At 33.8% G+C, this 20,693-nt stretch overlaps 2 protein-coding genes and 1 long non-coding RNA gene across 3 annotated transcripts; 2 read left to right on the forward strand and 1 right to left on the reverse strand.

Moving 5' to 3' along the window:
- The first annotated feature begins 984 nt into the window (after nucleotides 1-984).
- On the forward strand, nucleotides 985-4,884 carry LOC132063826 (protein CURVATURE THYLAKOID 1A, chloroplastic). Its single transcript, XM_059456556.1, has 5 exons — nucleotides 985-1,315; nucleotides 3,420-3,517; nucleotides 3,779-3,886; nucleotides 4,084-4,155; nucleotides 4,654-4,884. The coding sequence occupies exons 1-5, from the start codon at nucleotides 1,147-1,149 to the stop codon at nucleotides 4,717-4,719; spliced, it is 513 nt and encodes a 170-aa protein (XP_059312539.1). The 5' UTR covers nucleotides 985-1,146; the 3' UTR covers nucleotides 4,720-4,884.
- A 7,723-nt stretch (nucleotides 4,885-12,607) lies between these two features.
- LOC132063827 (uncharacterized) lies at nucleotides 12,608-14,626 on the forward strand. The gene is made up of 3 exons (XM_059456557.1): nucleotides 12,608-12,992; nucleotides 13,124-13,178; nucleotides 14,257-14,626. Exons 1-3 carry the CDS (start codon nucleotides 12,701-12,703, stop codon nucleotides 14,414-14,416), a joined length of 507 nt encoding a protein of 168 aa, XP_059312540.1. The 5' UTR covers nucleotides 12,608-12,700; the 3' UTR covers nucleotides 14,417-14,626.
- Nucleotides 14,627-16,252: 1,626 nt separating this feature from the next.
- On the reverse strand, nucleotides 16,253-19,517 carry LOC132063829 (uncharacterized). The gene is made up of 3 exons (XR_009416456.1): nucleotides 16,828-19,517; nucleotides 16,619-16,697; nucleotides 16,253-16,358 (listed from the first exon to the last, which is right to left on the reverse strand). It is a non-coding gene; the product is annotated as an uncharacterized LOC132063829 (long non-coding RNA).
- Nucleotides 19,518-20,693: the final 1,176 nt, after the last annotated feature.

Below are 20,693 nucleotides of genomic sequence, written 5' to 3' on the forward strand. Positions count from 1 at the left end.
CTTTAAATTCACGCTTATATATGCACCATACAAATTTCTAAATACGACTGAAAAGAGTGTTACAAACAACCGATCTGATAAAATGTAATAATAACAATTATTGTAAATTTTAATTTTAATTAAAAAATTTACCACTAAAGATCATTTTTTTGCGCGGATTGTTGGATGGTCTTTAAAAATGAGGCCTTAAATTATGCCCTCGATAGTTGCAATGACGAGCGTTCGCGTAAATCATGATCGAGTTCGAACCCCGCTCAAGCATAAATTAAAAAAAAAAAAGTTTGGGTTGGACTGGGACCGTAGCCTTTTTTTTTTTTTTAAATAAAAAATTAGGGGTTATTTAAATATTAGGGCATTCTTTTAATGGGCAAACTTTTATATATGCACCATACAAATTTCTAAATACGACTGAAAAAGAGTCTTTCAAACAAACAACCGATCTGATAAAATTTTTGATTTTTTTTTTTTAAATAACAATTATTGTAAATTTTAATTTTAATTAAAAAATTTTACCACTAAAGATACGCGAATTGCCCACTAAAGATTGCAGTGAGATGAGTAGGATCCCTACCCTCAACCAAAAATTTCGGGTTCGGATCCGGGAAATGTAAAAAATCTTGATAGATTACATTATTTCTCCTTATAATAAGTTTTACATGATGCAAATTCAAATTAGTTAGTCCAGCAAATTCTGAATACCGAATGATTATACCAAAAAGAAGTTAATCCATGTATCACCAACATAATCATTTGTTTTTATTTTCTTTTGTCCTAAGCTAACTCAGCATTGATTGAGAGAAAATTTTACCAACAAATGAAAAAGTGCTCCAATTTAGAGAAAGCTAAGAGATTGAAGACTACGTATAACAAAAAGAAACTAGATTTTGAAGATAGGGAACGGACGAATGAGAAAGGAGAGAGGTTCCACGTATGACAGACCACAATCAAATTCTATTGCCAGAAAGAAAAGAGAAAATATGAATGGATAAACAGAAGTAGGAGAAGCACACAAAATTCCCTCAAGAAAAATAGTACTCCTTGGGGATTTATCAAGAAACCAAAAAGAGATTTTTAGAGATAGACAAGAAATAGAGGCCAAGAATCCAAACATACACAGCCACCCCCAAGATTCCAAGAATTGGCCAAATGGCAGCAGCAGCAGCAGCTTCTACTTCAATGGCGGCTACTGCCGTATTTGCCTCTCGTTTCCCTGTTTGCTCCACCACTAAAGCCACCCCAGTTCGCTGCTCAGCCACCCCTTACCTTCCACCCCGCCTTTCTGCTACTTCCTTCTCATCTTCCATCAAGTTTGCTGGTATTATATACCCCTCTTTGCCTTCTTCTTATTATTATCTTTTGTGTTTCCTTGTCATAATGTTTCTTATTAGTACTTTTTTTTTACTTCCATGACTTGCCTAGACTTAGAGCATCATTGTAATTGGTGGGGATTACCCATTGAGGTCACACTTATAGGCATGAAACTAGTATTACTCATTTGGAAGGCAGTTCTGTATACTCCATATCTAGAGTAAATTCAATGAGATGTATGCCATGTAATGTGAAAACGAAAGAACGCAATTCAATAAAACTAGACATGCGGTGCTTTGTGTTAGTAGTATTTTGCTAAAAAGATCCTTTCTTTGGTCTTTGTTCTATATAGTCTTGAAAGTTTACATTCATTGTGTTAATCTTCCAGTTGACAGTTAAGATGTCGATTCTCTTGTTTAAAAAGGTCTTACCTTGTTAACCGATTTCGTTCTTGCGTATGTTTGTCTAGCAATTTGAAGTGAGGTCACACTTGGAGGCATGATACTGAATCACTGAATTTGAAGGCAGTTCTTTAACTCTATTTCCCAGAGACCCAACCCTATTCAATGACATCAATAGATTGGATTTTGGACATAGAGTGCTTTGTTTTATTAGTTTCCTCAGAAGATCTGTTTCTTTCCCGTCTTTCTTACTATGATTGAACATTTGTGCTGTAGTCCTTCCAGCTGCTATACTTAGAAATTTGTGCAGATAAACTTAAAAAGGTCTTAACTTGTCTCTGATTTCAATCTTGTATGTTTTAGAAACAATGTGAAGTGATTGTTGCTAGAATGTGCGGGGATGGTTTCCATACTGGTGATGAATTTTGAGTAGAAGCTTACTTTATTTGTTCTTTAGAAGCCATGTTTGGCGAAGATAGTTTGCCTTTTCCTAGGATGTTAACTTGATGCTCTTTCCATTTGCAATGACCTCATCACACAATTATGATAAACGAGTATCCTCATCTACCCTGTGTTACTCGAGTTAGGTCCTAACTCCTTTGGTTTACTCAATTTTTAAAATCTGATCTGCGTCCGATCTCAACATGTTATAGTGTTGATTACTTGATTATTCCGTCAGCAAATGCATTTTGCGCCACTTATTAAGGGTCCTTATAATAAGGCAAAATAATATCGTCCCCAAGGAATGGTGAAGTGTTTGAGGTATAGGAGTAACAACAGGAGATCCAAGGTTTGGATAACAGCTACAACACTCGGTGTGGGTCCATCTACTCAAATATTTGTGGGCAAGTTGATCAGACACTTGTGCTTGTGATATGTATCAAGATGTATTTTGGATTAATTGTGGTGCGACAAGCTGACCCGGACGCAACAATCTTTATAAAGAAAAGGGAAAATGATATGTTCAATTGTCAATCAACTTGAACTAGCCATTTCTTTTAGACTTTGGTTCCACATTCAGTAGAATTATTAATGTTACAGGTTTTGATAGCTTCAGTGGAACCTATATCGACTATCTTTTACATTTTTTTGGATTTTTTTTTATGATGTAGACTGACATTTAACCTGCTTTTACATCAATTATGTGTAGATTTCATATGTTACTTTCCAATGGATTCAGAGATTCAAAGTTTTGTCATGCTCCTTATAAAGTTGGGGGTATCTATATGATTTATCTACAAGATGTCACACTTGGTTTGTAAGTGAACCTTGGGATGCTGTGTTGAACAGCCTCTCAACTGGATGTCTTAAGATAGAGAGTAAAATGTCATAAAAGTCATCTTTACTTTAACAGAATATTCTCTTAGAGGTCTAATGAGTGGTGATAAAGGGAATACAATGTTATCTCCGATAACACAGCAAGTCCCTGCCCAAAAGCTGGGGCTACAACAACAACAACAACAACATACCCAGTGAAATCCCACAAAGTGGGATCTGGGGAGGGTAGAGTGTTCAGACCTTACCTCTACCTTGAGAGGTAGAGAGGCTGTTTCCGGTAGACCCTCAGCACAAGAACAAGCAATTCAAACACAAAAGCTGGGCTCTAAACTAATAAGCATAGCCTTTTAAGTGTGCTGTTTGCTATAATACTGAAGTTCAATACTTATTCATGTTGCTGTGCTCATCATCTTATGTTAATATTCTTACCAGAGCCCAAGAGGTCTTCGCTACTCCAGGTCAAAGCCTCTTCATCAGAAGAATCTGGTGCTGTTGATACTAGTGAATTGCTGTCTGATCTAAAAGAAAAGGTAAAGTAGAGTCTTTCCATCTGAGATCTTTTCTATTGCACTCACTTTATTTAATTTACCCTGTCTCTCGGAAGCATTATTAGCTTAAAGGTTATTCAGAATACATATCATTCTTCTGTACATAGTCCAATCACTGGGAGTGGAAATTGCTTCTTCCTGTAAAATATTGGTATATTTGCTTTCTATTTGTTGTTGTTGCTGTGTTATCAATGATTTACTTAGGTGCTAACACTATGAGTTTTTTTGTTTAATGGCTTACAGTGGGATGCTGTTGACAACAAGTCTACAGTTATTATTTATGGAGGTGGGGCAATTGTTGCAGTTTGGCTGTCTTCAATTGTTGTTGGTGCCATCAACTCAGTTCCTTTGGTAGGTTGATCAATGTATACGATAATCATCCTGCTTTATGTACTGCTTTATGCTTTGTTATCTGTCTTCTCCCTACTACAGTCTGTTTAATTTCTGTAAAGTGAAGTGGGATTGTGTGTTTCGTTTTTTTATGGATTTTCTTATGTGGTTTCCGTTCACATATCCAAGTTACCTAATCTTTCGTCCTCTTTCTGCAGCTCCCAAAAATCATGGAGTTGGTAGGCCTTGGATATACTGGGTGGTTTGTCTACCGCTACCTTCTCTTCAAGGTAAGATTTTAGGACTGTGTAGCTACTCGCATCATCTTTTATATACAGAACTCAAGCACCAAACAAGCAGTACAGAGCCTGCTCTCTTTAAGCATGCCATTATTTTACTTTCCTCCTAGGGGGTGGGTTTTGTTAAACATCCATCGTGGACCTTGGAGATTGGCTGTTATTAGCTACTACAGATTAATAGCCTGAATTTGCTAGGAGGTGTGCTACCTTGTTTTCTTTTGAGAGATCTGCCTTTAGCATCAAAGTTGGTAACAACAATTATAGAGTTTACCTTTTGGTCCGCAATGCATCTTTTACCATAAGACGAAGCATGTGTAGCAGGTCTTGTTGCAACTGGGTCAAGCTTTTGGATAACTCCATGAGAAAATATACTCAGGCTGAGAAAATCTAATTGCCTTTCTATGTAAAGGCTTGCATTTAAAGGGCACTATTTTTGGTTCTGAAGATGGTTACTAACTAGTGGTTTGAATTTTTTTGTCGTGCTGACAGTCGAGTAGAAAAGAATTGGCAGAAGACATTGAGCAGTTGAAGAAGAAGATTGCAGGAACTGAATAGATGCCAGCATCAATTCTGTACAATGAGGCATATGCTCGTGTGAAGTAGAGTAGATTTTGATGTAATTTTATTTTATCCGAGCAACATCTTCAAATAAGATTCTGTATTTACCTTACACTTCATTCTGCTTATAAATCATATAGCATTTCCCTCTGTTTCTATGAATCTTTGATGCATGTTTGCTGCAACTAATTGTTTTGTTTGTAAAGTTATAATAATGCATGAAGATTGATAAACACAAGAATTAGGCTCCGCAATGCTGAAGACCTCCCTTTTCCATTTCTTTTAAGACGGGGTTCGACTAGTTTGCGCACACCTCAACTGTTCCACCTTGACTATGTCTTTTTCGACTCTTACTAGTACCAACAAGGGCAATGCTAACTTGGATAAAAAGAATTCATTTATTTTGTAGGATTAAAAAATTAAACATCAAACTATATCATCTCCAACAAATCCTCTTTTTATCCCAACAATCTAATATTGAGCCCTTTCTTTGAATCTCTGTTGTCTAAACATAGTTTAAAAGTTAAAGATATCTCAAAAAGTGAACTAATATAACCTAAGTGTTATGAAATAATATTAAAAGTACATGACACAAGAGATATAGCCAAAGAAGTTGGAAGAGAGAGAGAGAGAGAGATTTTTGTGTCTCTATAATTTCTACAAGTAAATTCCTATTTATAGGAGGAAATAAGGCAACCACTTGGTGGCCACACATACTTGGTGGGCAAGTATCCTTGGTGCCCAAGTAGTCTTGGTGCCCAAGTTCATTGATGGGCATCCACTTTATATTTTCCCCCTCAAAATGATGTTTTAATTATGTGCTTCCGTTAAAACCTTATTTAGTAAAAAACATTATGGGAAAAAGTCCTACATATAAAAACAAATATATATTCTCAAATACGCTTTGCTTCTTTCATATCATTAAAAACGTTCCCAATTTTTCACATTAAAAACGTTGTTCCAAATGGGATAAAACCTTGGTTAAGGAAAAAAGAGTACAACGCGTATTTAACTCCCCCAATAATTACACATAATTTTAAAGATGATGTTTAGATTTGTATATTTGAAAAAAATCATATTTGAGGTTATTAAGAAACGTGTTTGTGATAAGATTTGAAAACTACGTATGATAAAATTAATCAACAAATCTTCATTCCTTAGATTTGAGTTGCATCATCACCATATAATATTGTTAAAATTAAATTACATTCAATGCTTATCATAATCTATGAAATTTATCATTCTAAATTCATTGTATAATAACATGGCAACAAAGTAATCCTTCATGGAAAGAGAAAACATATTTGGATCGAACTCTTATGTCGACCAGATGAATGCCCCGTATATCCAAAACACTTGACAATATTTGTTCGGATAAACACATTTATGCCATACTTTCATTAGCAGTATGCAATTGATCTTATTTCAATATCTCCATATAAGAGTAAATTATATCATGCTCGTAGTTATAGCAAGATATATAAGTGCATCAATTGCATAAGATATAGTACTTCAGGACCAATTCAATTTTCTTATTTCAACTTCTAAAGATAATGTTATTGCTTTTGTAAACCCTTCAAGAGCTCCAATAATATTCATATGAAAGGTTCTGACTATCATAAAGAGACAAGGGTAAACATAGTATATTTGTACCATTCGTCAGTGAATATACATTAAGGCTCTTTCAGTACATCAACCTTGATTCATTTAATCCATTTAAGGATTATAAACCAGTTTTCCAAGAATTTGTATATGCTTCAAACATTTTGGATCCTTCAGAAATTTTCGTATAAATTTTGTCAAGTAAGCCATATAGGCTGTGACAACTTCCATCATTATAAATTGTGACATCTTCTAATGTACGGACTACAGTCTCATGCCGATGAGGCAATCGCTTACCAAGATGCATCATATCACTTGGTAATTATTTCTACGTCAACATGCTTTAAGAGACGTAGAACTCATATCCTCACAACCTAATACAATATTGCGCGCCATACCGTATCAAAGATATCGTCGACGAGATACCATCTTGTATCGGTTCGCAATTTGACATAAGCGAGATCTCATCACTTCATTATTTTCGGTACCTAAATCCAAAGGTTTCATGAAGTGTTATGTTGTATGCTTTTCAAAGCAAATTGCCTCTCATTATTGATCATTTGCTCCTCCCTTTTTCAAGGATTATTATATTTGGAACCGATTAGTCTACCATTTTCCATTTTTTGTAGACTCCGTCTTTCGGGACATTAAGAGCATTTTGTAGATGAAATAAAAGTTAAATTTATAAAATGCGTCCAGATTTGACTTGAATTTTGAGGATCATACCGAATAATAATTCACAACATATTTCTTAGCCAGCTTCTCTCAAACCTTATTTTAGTGACATATGTCCCTATTTTTTTTTTATTTTTTTTTGGGAAAATCCATCTGTGTGCATCATGGTATATCCATTAATCATATACCGCACATCAAACGCTATAAGATGGAAATATCTAGTTCCTGACCTTACGAACCAAATATGAGGGGAGAATTTATCAAAATTTATTGATCGAAGCATACAAGTGTTGTTCTATGTCAATATATCATATCTCGGACCAACATCCGAAGCTTTGCGTTTCATAAGCAATGGTTTGTTTGTATTATGGAGGCATCTAATGCCAAAAACCATTAGATATAAACTAGCATTATCAAGATGATGTCTTGATTACATATTCGAAAATTGTGCTTCCAACTCAATTATTTTATAGCAAGCAACTTCGTAAATGTCAAATGATTTAAATCTGACGATAAACATACATGTGACCGTCTCATAGATGCATCTATTTAAGACATCATATTGTAGGTGAAGGGGCCCACATTCACCTTTTATATTTTTGCAATTTCGGGATTGATCCCAACATTACAAAATGGTGTAATCGACTTATCATTAGAACAAGCAACACAAACAAATTCTTCAAGATCTACTTGTTCTTCATTATGTTTTTAATACTCAATTAGCACATCGATTTAAATCGGACGATCAAAAAATAAAATTATAAGATGCATCTACGTAAACTTCAAGTTTACCATGGACGAGTGCTATTTATTTTAATAAACTTCGGTTTACTATGCATGAAATTGTATATCAATAAACTTCTGGTTTATCATGGTATGTGATCTCATCATGCTCGGGTAACATTTCACGTAACAAAGTAGTTATTTCTTACCCGTAGTAACTTCAAGATATTTAATATTCCGATCATTTGTAGTCTCAATATGATAACCATTTTTATTGTTAGTAAACTTTAGGTCTACTACGGTGTTCCGAACAACCAATTACGATCTCGATGAATGGTATTATCATATATAGCATCTTCAAGAGACTTCAATTTATTTATCATAATCAAGATATTATTTGGACACCGCTAGTGTCATGATACTTGTAAATAAATAATTAGCTCTTACGGAGCCTTTGATCATTAATTTCTATTACCAAATATTTCTTAAATACTTCGGTACCATGAAATCAAATTTCGACACTATTCGGTGTCACAAAATAAACATTGAATTCTAAGCTTCAATATTTCAAACATCTCCTCAAGAGGAGATTCATCATTAATGATACACGAATATTTTGTATCTAGTGCGTCATTGACCACATAATAATCACATTTTAATAAAGACAAAGATACATTAATTGTTATTTCCTTCAAGGAAATCAATCACAACTAACCATAATGTATCAATGTGATTATAGTAGAAACATTCTATTTAGCTTTCTTTTTTCTTAAAAAGATACTTTGATAAAATTATTTAACATGTTTCTGCGTACGATAGGTACGTGTTGCTATGTCTTAATTTCATACCACATAAATAACATGTATATTCCTTGTATTTTATCTATCCAGGAAACAGGTTGTGGTATTTCTTCATTCACTTCAGGAAATGAAACTTGATTATTCAAATGTGCTTGCAATACAACGTTCATCAATAGCTCATTATTTTGCTCAAGCACAAGAAGACATAGCTTAGAATATTTCTCAGATATTTTACTCGTTCTTTCTACTTCGGGAGTGAAGATTAAAATTTTACTACTTCGGGAGTAAAGTTTAAAGGTTTACTACTTCGAGAGTAAATTTCAAGGTCTTACTACTTCAGGAGTAAATTTCAAAGTTTTACTACTTCAGGAGTAAAATTTCAGAATTCTACTATTTCGGGAGTAGATTTCAGAGTCGTACTACTTCATGAGAGTAGAATTCAAAGCCTTACTACTTCAGAGTAAAATTCATAGTCTTACTACTTCGCCACGCATCAATTGCAACTCGCAATCACAGCAGATAATTATGAGTAGAATTAGAGTCTTAATATTTTGTGAGTAGAGCTCAAAGTTATACTACTTCGGGAGTAGAGTTCAAAATTTGCTACTCGAGGGGCAAATTTATAAGTTTAGTACTTCAGGAGTAAAGCATATAATATTCAGAATATTTCGTCTCAATTATTCTACCTATACATCGAGATGAATCATGGTATTTTCACAATCAAATGCACATTCATATTTATCACAACGAACGCATACTATTACATTCACTTCGGAGAATGGATTTGTATTTGCAACATTTATCAAAAGTTTTCATTCTTCGGGAATAAAACATAATTATACGAAAGTGCCTTATGCATATCAAATTTTGATTGCTTATAAACTCTATAAGATATTGCTACTTCAGAAGCAAATTGAGGCAGGCATATAATGTAGAGAATTTTTCTCTAAACACATCTTTAATTGTAATTACAGTAAGCCTATAAAAATATTACCAGAAACATAAATAAATTTCATCGTTGGGAAACTAAAAGAGTCACTTCTGATTTCAACCCAAGAAGAACAGAAGGACCACTGAATCACAAAATTAATTTCCAATAAATTAGGAAATAGAGATGAAAATTCCAATAACAAGATTTTCAAGAAATGAAGATAGGGAGAGGTGTAACATCCATACATGGATAACCACAGCCAGATAACGTTTATCATGGATAGTCAGTAAACATATATGTGCTATTTATACATAAATAAACACAATTGATATATAAAATATGACCCTATACTTTATGTCGTACGTAGTATATATCATGCTAAAGCAACATGGCTTCAACCTTTTATATGAAGTTATATATATCGTAAATAGCATGAACAAGAACAGATAAAAGAAAATTTTCTCTTAGTACCTTATCAACAAACTGTAGGAATAAAAGCATGATAGTTACCTGGAAATTGCATCAATCTTTTCAATATATTTACCCAATAACATTATGGATATTAAAATAACGTGTTATGAAATAATATTAAAAGTATACGACACAAGAGATATATCCAAAGAAGTTAGGAGACAGAGAGAGAGAGAGATTTTTTTGTCTCTATAATTTCTACAAGTAAACTCCTATTTATTGGAGGAAATAAGGCAACAACTTGGTGGGCAAGTATCCTTGGTGCCCAAATTCATGTGATCGGCATCCACTTTACAACACGAAGCTAATTCCCACCTATTTATTTCGGGTACGAACCCAATAATACCAAAACTAACTAGGAATCTTTACTCATTGTAGCTTCTTTTAAGACCTAATTACTAATATTAACTATCCTTTTATTTAACTATATTTAGTAGCTAATTAACTTTTCTAAATTACAAATGGTAGCTATATCAAAAAATACATACCCAAACACATATATCTTTCTTTTTTCTCAATCACTACCCACAGAAAAAAAGAAAAAAAAATTTTCATTTCTCAAAACCCTAAAAAATCTCTCTCCTCTTCTCTCAACCACCGCCCGAAACAACAAAATGCCGCACCGCCCTCTCTCTCTCTCTCCCTCTCCCTCTCCCTTGGGACATAACTTATTCTCCCTCTCTCTCTCATTTATGCGCCGCCCCTCTCTCTCTTCTCCCTCTCCCTCTGTGCTCACCCCTCTCTCTCTCTCTCTCTTATATAACATTTTAAAATCGGCGTGTGCGTTGTTGGTGGCGGCGATGATGGACGATTTTGAGATGGCGGCGGAGAATATGACGTAAGTGGAGAGATTAGGGTTTTGTTTGATGGAAAGATTAAATTTTTTGGTGGTAGTGGTGTCTCATTTGGGTTTTTAGTGGTGGTGGTGTCTCAAATTAGGATTTTGGTGGTGTTGGAGAGATTTTCTCTTTTTTGGTGGTGGTAGTGTCTCGGTCGGCCATGTGTATTTGTTAAAAGCCAAATACAAATACATTCAAAAATCTACATCTCACAAATAATTTGTTTTTGAATGTATTTATCTTTGTATTTTTTAGTGCATTTTTTAGTGTATTTTGTTAATAGCCAAACACATTATTTTTTGAATGTATTTGAATTTTTTGGTCTTGTATCTGAATGTGTATGTTGAAATCCATTCAAATACACGAAAATTTGAATATAGTTGGCTTCATAGTAGTTGGAATGTACACAATGTATTGGAAATACATCAAAAAAAAGAATTTTTTATGAACGAAATACATCAAAAAAAAAAAAATCAGTAAAATACATAAAAAAAAGGTGGTTAATATATATATACATAAGAATAGGGTATATTTACAAAATATGACGATCTTATAACATTTACAAAACATAACAATAGATTTCTTACAAAATATATACGAAAAGTTTCATAGTGCTTAAAAATTTAACTAAGAAAATTTTTTTTCCTTTCTGTGTATATCTCGCTCAAGGCTTAAAAAATTCGCTCTCAAAATTTTATGTATGAAATACCGCATAATAGAAGAAATGTGTTTATCCAAAACACATAAGCTTAGCATTTCTCACATTTTACGTGTAAAACAAAGACACACGTATAAAAACATTATGAAATATGTATTTAACTATATAAAATTTGTATAAAATTTAGGATAAGTTTTTGGAAATTTAATACAACAAACAACATGGTATACAACTTTCATACAAATTAGAATCTCACTTTGAAATTCGAATGAAATTAATACAATTGAAACATGGGCCATCATAAAAACCTAGGTGAAAACAAAGTAACTTGTAGAAAAAAGATGGTGTTAACGTGTTTTTCGGAAAAACACCGTGAATAGAATGGAGATCTACGGTGGTGTTAACGAAGACGGTGGTGTTGTTGTGGTTCGGGTGAGCTACAAAATGAAGGCACAAAGAAAACACATTGCTCTCTGTTGCAAAACTTCAAAGATTCAACGAAGAGAAAAAAAAAAAAAATCTCCCCTATTTTTCTAGACATTACGTGAATACGAGGGGAAAGAAGGGTTGGGCTATGAAATTTTTCCAGATCTGGTATATTTTTTAATTAAGTTGTTATGTTTTGTAAATAAGGAAAAATATCCTTATGTTTTGTAATATAGTGTCTTAAGTAGTATTATTAGGTCATTTTCCCAAAAAAAAAACCACTGAAATACATTAAAAAAAAAAAAGACACAGGAAATACATTATGGCAAAAAAAAAAAATTCACTGAAATACATAAAAAAAAATCACTAAACTACATCAAAAAAAATATTAATATCTAATTTAATAGCTCCACCATTAAAGGCTAAAATCAAGCATCATGTTTTTTTTTTTACCTTGTTCTCATGTATTTGTTGGCAACAAATACACGCGCAAACATACACTATTTTGCCAAAAAATGTAGCTACAAATGGTAATATTTAAAAGGATAGCTACTAAGCTAGAAATTCCTGATAAGATATTTCGGTAAGTTTTGCCAACTAACTAATCTTGTAAAAACTAGAAAGGGCTACCCAGAGGCCCAATATTTAAGCCTACATCTTAAGCCCAATTATTTATCAAGTAAATCTCAACCACCTGTCTTTCTTTACTCTCACCGCCTCTCTTCTTTCTTCCACACAAACGGGAATTACATATATATATATATATAACACAACACAACACAACACACACACGCATCATCATTATATCTCTCTTTAATTCCCAAATCCAAGCAATTAGGTGAAAATCACAAAAATGTTGAAGCACATAGGAAATCGAATTTTAGGGCTAGGTCAACAATCAAGGGTGAGCCGAGGGATGTTACCTCGGCTATATCATGAAAGAGTAGTGGACCATTACAATAACCCACGAAATGTTGGTTCTTTTGATAAGAACGACCCGACAATTGGTACGGGTCTTGTCGGGGCTCCGGCTTGTGGGGATGTGATGAAACTTCAAATCAAGGTTGATGATAACACTGGCAAAATTACAGATGCTTGTTTTAAGACCTTTGGTTGTGGTTCTGCTATTGCTTCTTCATCTGTTGGTACGTTTCTTCATATTTCAACGAATTTGGTGGAAAAAAATAAATGAAAAAGGATGACATAGCATCTGATGTTATTTAAGATGGGTTGTGGTGATTCTGATTTTTTTTTTTTTTTTTTGGGCAATTTTCAGCAACTGAATGGGTGAAAGGAAGACAAATGGAGGAAGTACTGAGCATAAAGAATACGTAAGTCCTTTGAACTTTCTTTTTAATTTTTTATTCTTTTTTGTGTGTTTTTAGGGTATATAGCGTGGTTTCAGATTGCCCCTTTTAGTTTTTCCTGCTTTCTTGCTTATAAGTAATTGAATAGTTGATTCTCGTAGTTATACGTATTGAATTTTGAGTTGAATAGTTTAAAGCTTTTCCTGCTTATAAGTAATCTTTGTGATTGTGGAGCTGGAGGTATTTTCTAGAATTGGTTCCTGGTATTTTTTTTGTCGTATTTTCTAAAGCAATAGTAAGGTACTCCTTTGCCTGGTTTTTTGGTAGTATATTTTTTTCTCCATTCCTGTTTGGAATTTCATGATATTTGTGCTATTTTGATACTCCTGTAGATGTTGACTTAAAACTGTATGCCCGGGGACTTCTTTTGACATCACTGGTATTTACAAACTCCACTTATGAACCAATCTTGAAAGTCATGGGCCTAATTAAGGTAGGATTTGATGAGAAAGTAAATTCTTCAAGGAAAAGTTGTGATATCTGAAAAAGTAAATATAGTGGCAAATCTCCCTCATGGACCCATAACCAAACAATCAACTGTCTGTTTTCATGTGCTTTTAAATTAAACAAACAAGTTGATGGGAAGAGTATATATCCATACAAAGCTTCAAATAAAAATTGACGAAGGGTACGTATGCATTTACCTTGCCCCATAACATTCCGTCATCCACTATAATAAGGACCTGCTACCACGTCTATTGATACATTTTGACATAACTCCACTCCAGCATTTGCAACATTATTATAGCGCTCCCAAGCAGCAGATATGCCAGTAGTCTCGGCCCCTTACTGTCATCTTGGTACATCGGCCCCTTACTGTCATCACGGTTTCAACTTAATTTTTTCTGTATCATCTGTGGATGATTATATAGGTTATGGGAACTAATCTATTCTTTATCTTTATGTAGAAATAGATGTAAAGTGTCGCGGCCTTTCTTTTGTGGTGTTGATGTCTGTTCAACCTGCTGGAAAATTAATTGGCAGTCTTGACTTTTTCTAGACCTTGAGATGTATTCTGAGACACATTTGATTTTTACTGCAGGGAGATAGCAAAACATCTCTCCCTTCCACCTGTTAAACTGCACTGTAGCATGCTCGCTGAGGATGCAATTAAGGCTGCTGTGAAGGATTATGAGGCGAAGAAGGCAAAATTCAGTGGTGGTGTAGGAAGTGCATCAACAGAGAAAGCTGCTGACGCTTGATATGCTAGTTGAAGAAATAAAAGGCTTCCAGGCAATGAAGTTAAGAATGAATATCAGGGATGTACGTGTACGTAGTGTGTCTTGGATTTTCATAGATGTAAATTAGCTCTATGGCTTTTCGGTTTGTAATAAAATAATGTTTACTTGGATGAAGAGGTGAACTTGCTCTGTGCAGGGTTCTGTTACCCACGTTGTTGAAACGTTTACTGAGATGCTGAATCTTGCTCCTATTTTTGTAAATAATTACGGTGGGTTCATTATAGCCCGTGACCAAGATGTAGTGAGTGCATCACCAGTGTCGTCGTAGTTGTAACATTGAAGTGAAGATATGAGGCGAACACAAGAGTTCGGTTTATTTTTGAAAATTTGAAGCTTTGTCTTGTAACAACATGAAAAATCTCATTAATATTACACAACTGGGCTCTACTTTATTGCTAGTTGTTTTAACTTCATCAAAAAAGTATGGCAAGACCGGAGGTAAATATAATTAGTAGTGGACTCTATAAGAGCCGGTCAAAGCACGCTATATTTCTAATAAAAAGTTGAATCTCTTTTTTTTAAAATAAAACAAGATACTTATAATAGATAAATATTACTTGATAATATAAATAAAGTTATCCTTATTGCTATGGAAAAACCTGCTTGTCAAAAGATCAGAGTGTCACGAATTTAAATGTTTGTGCATACTATTCTCTTCTGATCCAATTGGGTATGCAATCATTCTTACTACTAACTATGTATATATCTCTCTATTACTAGATAGCCCGTGCCCACAAAAGAGGTCCGCCACTGGGAAAGGCAATCTCATACTTAGTTTAATTGTTTTGTAGGAATACCCGAAACAAAGGAAGCAATACCATCAATAACTATTAATATAATAGATTCATACTATTTTCATGCATTTGAAGAATAAAATTGTATAATTACACTCTTGAGCTTGCTAATGAGAAGGTAAAAAGAAAGGGTTAGATTGTTCATGTTCACTTCGATAAGCTGATTCCCTGACAATTGCAGCTTAGCATTTGTTACAAAAGAAACTTCACTTGTGCTAACACAAATTCAATATTAGGATTGTCTTCTTGATTTGTGTACAGCTTCTCAACCTGACCACCTAAATACAACATGTCAGTATTGATTTGGTGATTCAATCTTTATATCAGGGAAAAAACAGAGGCCTAAATAACCGATCACTTGTTCAACCCAATTCAAGGAAAATACGAATAACCTAGAAACATGATTGTTACTAATCGGACATCCTAAAGAAACAACCCTACGTCAGAAATTGCATTAAAGATACATGTTAATATATGGAGGCAAGAAACAGAGAATCGGAGAATTTTGCGCATTTAGCACGCTGAGTCTGTTTACACTAAAAATCCACTAAAAGCTAATTTATAAGAAAATAGTTACCAGTTTCAAACAAAAAAAAATTATTTATAAGAAAAAAGTATGTGCAAGTTCATTCAATAGGTAGAAAACTAACCACAAGATAGGTGGTCTTAGTTAGTTGAGATCTGAAGATGGGCACCTCACTACTCGCATAAAACAAACTCCAGAAAAGAAAATATCAGTTAGAACTATTCTCACAGTCACCTACTTCCACCTTTCCACTAAGTTTCCATCTGAGCGCACTCTTCTAGGTGTTCTTTGTCCGGTAATTTGTAATATCCCCTTAAAGTGACAGTGATGGCCAAACTGTCATTCCTTGCATGCTACTACTCCATCTTAGCCCACTTCTGCATGAAAATCTGCCAACATCAATAGCTGAATCAAACAATCATCATGCATAAGAAGGATAGTAGGTAAAGACTATCAAGATTCAAGGGAGAGCCATACATAAGTGAAGAGTTGAGCAGAAGCAGAAACATAAGATTATCTTGCTAGCTTCATCGAAATAGAAATCTATCTCAGCTTCACACCACCCACGGAATGAAAGAGAATCCTGAAATATAGGAAATATACGGAAAAAAAAATCTCAGCAAATAAGAAAGAGCCCTCCCCAATTAAAAATGAATAAAACTACAATCAGGGACACCCCGTTTTAGCGTTTAGATTGTAATGGTATGTCATTGTAGTACTTTGCAAAAAAAGGGTATGTCATCAGTTACATACAAACAAAGAAACGTTTTTCAGAACAAAAGTTTTTTTTTAGCAAGATAAAAAAAAATGCAGCAAAATACACGTTAACATAAGTGTATATACCTTCGATTCATAACTTCAACGTCACATAGATGGGTTTCCCATATAATATACTGTCCAGACTCGTGATTTAGATCTACCCCTAAAAAAGTTTGTAGCCATATGAATCATTATCTACAGAAGCAGATAATTAAGCTTAAACAAATTCTTCGGCAAGCTACAAGAGTAAAGTGAGCTATCACCTCAATGGTCAATATAGGTATACAACTTACCAACTTTGCATTTCCAAGTTCCAGAAAGCAACGTAGTCACTTCCGTTGCCATGATTCTGTAATGTTGAAAATTAAACAATGGCCTATTTTCATCATAAATATTCACCTTAAAGTTGTTCGGAAGCTTTCTTTTATCAAGGGATAGATGTTCTATGGCAGGTTCGAAAATTGCAAGTAATTCAATAGGCGTTCCTCATACCTACAAAAGTAGCACTATTCAAAAGTTGTTCTCTATATCAATGTGATTATTGAGTTGTTCATTACACACAGCTACTACAACTTCACGAGCTTTGAAGCTACTCTGCAACAATTAAACAGCCACAGCTAGTGTCTTTGTCAAATTCAGAATAAACATCAGTATTGAATCATGAGTTGAGCTCAACAATAAACCTTTCCCTGAATAATTTAGTACTTCATGACATAGATACCTCTCGAATCACTGAAGGACTTTATGCTGATAAGGTAATTGATCTCAAACCTGTCTCAGAATCACCCACAAGCTGTCACAAAAGATGAAATAGTGGCATTAAGTTCAAAATCACTAAACAACAATATTAATCTCCTAAAATTTCATCTCAATTGATTATAAAGTTAAAATGGTCATTCAGTACCAGGTACTTCTTAAAGAAATAAATATCTTTTTGAGAAAGAAATAGATATTAAGACATGAAGAAGGAATTTATACCATTCTTATCTTTTTTGACAACAACAAAGCATGCAACAGATTGATATAATGAAGAAGAATCTATATTAAAGCTACTGGTGTGATTTTAACGGTTAGTCCGATTATTAGTAACCATAAAATAAATAGGTCTAATTTCATTTTTCTAATGTTTGTGCTTTCAGTCCTTAAAACCATATATCAAGCAGTGCTAATTTAATATATGACAAGCAGCTACATTCAATTTATTAACAGAATGCTATGTATGAAATGGTCATTCCACTGAGTTAGCTAATTGAATCGCTAATGCAAGGAGATAAGTTGAATCACTTACAGTAACCAAGTGCAATGGGTGTCAAGTAACCAAAAAGTGTATTCCTCCAATAGTGTCGTGCATCAGTGCGCACAATGATCCAATAGAGTAGTTATTATATGACGTACATATTTCGCAAAGTACTCACAGAAAGAAATTAAAAAGGAGAGGAGAAGATTCTCACCATTAAAAATCCACCTTGCTAGGAAGGAAAGACAAAAATTAAAAGCAAGCAAGAAGAACACATGTTCACCATTTGAAAATACTTATCAAACTCAAAAGTTTACACACAGAACTAAATTTATCAAACAAAACGACCTCTTTTAAGTGGATAATAACCTCGTGGAAATTATTTTTATAGTTATTTCATATAACATTGTTTTTCTGGAACCTAAGCACCTAATATGTCGTCTACTGTGGAGATTTTTTCCCATTAGCTCAACCTTTTGTTTGCAAGACCAAGATATTAAACATTGCAACTTGATATTCAGTCACAAAAGGACAACTTGACAGGCCAACAGAGTGAAAAATGGCAAAACATCACGAAAATTCGAGGTATAATCCGTCGCGATTTTATTAATTGAAGAGGAAAAAGGGATTAAGTTTGATTACCCAAAGAAAAAAAATAGCAGCTTCATATTCGTTAAATATCCAATATCATGATTCTAGTTATCTATTTTCAAATATGCAAGCAAAATTTGATATACTAACAAGAAATTATCAGAAATTAACAAACCTACAGATACCACCTCTTATTATCAATAACTGGGGGTGCAATAAACGAAGAAAGATGGAGAAAAACTTACACCAAAATTTAAAAATACAGCACATATCATTGACTAATTGGAACCAAGATAGAGAAAAACAGCTTTGTCACATGGAAATTTCGAATATGAATAAACCTAATTTTCAATGTTGAAAACATCTTGTGGAGTAAAGATCCAACAGTCCATGATCTCTATCTCCGATAACTTTAGATGAGAAGAAATCCTCGACACATACACCACATGTTTTTATTTTTGAAGCTGCAGCGACAGGAATGAAACTATTTCTTTTCTTGTCAAAGTCGATAAGTGTACTCAGAGACACATAGAAAGTACTTTCGAGACAACTCAAAATTCCCAAAATGGCGGCAAGAACCACCATTTCTGGTCACTAAATGTGCACTACATTATTGATTAATGTAGTCTCCTTATATATCAAATTATGTGTTTATCCACATAATGAGTAATCTCATCAACACTTAAATGTCACAGTAGAAATGAAGATATGAATACAAAATCGTTTCAAAAAAAAAAAAAAAAAAAAATTCTATTCCAAGTCATAATACACTACTGTATGGAAGTCCAAATAAAATCTCTTGAACCGAAGGAAACTGAAAGTTGTTGCACACTATAGTAATTATATTTTTCATTAATGCCAAAAGGAAGTGTTGATTTGACTTCTTTTCTACTACTCTCTCACGGAAAATTAGCTAACAACTATAGAAGAGCTCGAGTTGAAACACACAACATGGAAAATCATCCATACTTTAATAATGTGAAAACAAAGTGCCAATGTAATAGGCTGAATTTTTTTTCTAAACTAACTCTTGAATCTTCAATTGACCATATTTTGATAGTAAGGGTATATTTTACTTCGCACTTCCTGAACGTGAATTTGATGATATTTGGAACTTGTTGAAGTGTTATGGTGTAGTTATGTAAACTACTCCTACTATTATTATCTTAGTAAATTGAGAAATGAAATAGATATTTAATATTTTGGGTAGCCACCCTTTCATATTTATCCAAACATAAAAGTTGGGCAACCACCTTTTCTTTCAATCCTTATCCAAGTTTGAGAATTTAAATATTTCACGTTTGACGTAAGAACTCTACAATTGTAGGCTGTTTCGTAAATTCTAGTCTTTTAGTGATAATATAACGCTTCAACTAACGAAAAATTTTGTCCAAACTTTCAGCAAAAGGAAATTCAATAGCTTTCCCTTGAAGGCTGTTTAAGTGCTTAACATTTGACTCTTATATCTCCAAGTAGCAGTAGGTTGAGGCTCTTCATTGACACTTTTGTTCTCACATAATATATTTCTTACAAAATATTATTACACGCTATTTGAGTATGATCAAGTTATAGAGAGGTAATTTTACAAAGAGTGTACCGCTATAACGGATGTCATTGCTATTATAGGCAGAATTCTGTTATAGAGAAGTAAAATATAACATGAAAAATCGGTTCCAGAGAAAATCAGGCCGTTATAGTGAAATGTTGTTATAACGAATGACAATTATAGAGAGGTTTGACCGTATATACAATTTATATCATCACAACCATCTTAACATTGCAAATTACACGAACCAAATTCACAACCAATGTACAAAACAATTAGTATATTCCCTAAGGTAAACCCAATAAGACCTATCTCTCCACATAACAAAAGATAGAAAAAGAATCAACAGAAACAATTCTATAAATTTCCTGCATAACAATTAACTAAACTTTAACAAATGATACAATCCAAAACTCATATTTTTCTCTCTTCAGCAATTTCATCCATATCTCATAAAGATCCTGTTGGGCTAAACGGTCCAAAGATACTCTTAACATGATGTGATATTGTCCGCTTTGGGCTAAGCCCGCACGGTTTTCGCCAAAAGGCCTCACATCATTAAAAGTATCCAACACCTTATAAGTAGCTCTTTTTTCTTTTCAGCTACCAATGTGGTACTTGTTCGCGCGCCAATGATCTCCCGCTTGACCTAAGTTCCACATGGCTCGTTACCGCAACTCACGGGTCGGAGATTCGAGCGTGTCGATGTGCCGCTTGCGTCGTTAAAGTATTTACGGTCACCGAAGCCGAAAGGTTTGTGTATGCGTTTTTTAAGCTACGGGTAA

This window comes from Lycium ferocissimum, chromosome 7 (genome assembly GCF_029784015.1).
Source record: "Lycium ferocissimum isolate CSIRO_LF1 chromosome 7, AGI_CSIRO_Lferr_CH_V1, whole genome shotgun sequence".
NCBI classification, from domain to species: Eukaryota; Viridiplantae; Streptophyta; class Magnoliopsida; order Solanales; family Solanaceae; genus Lycium; species Lycium ferocissimum.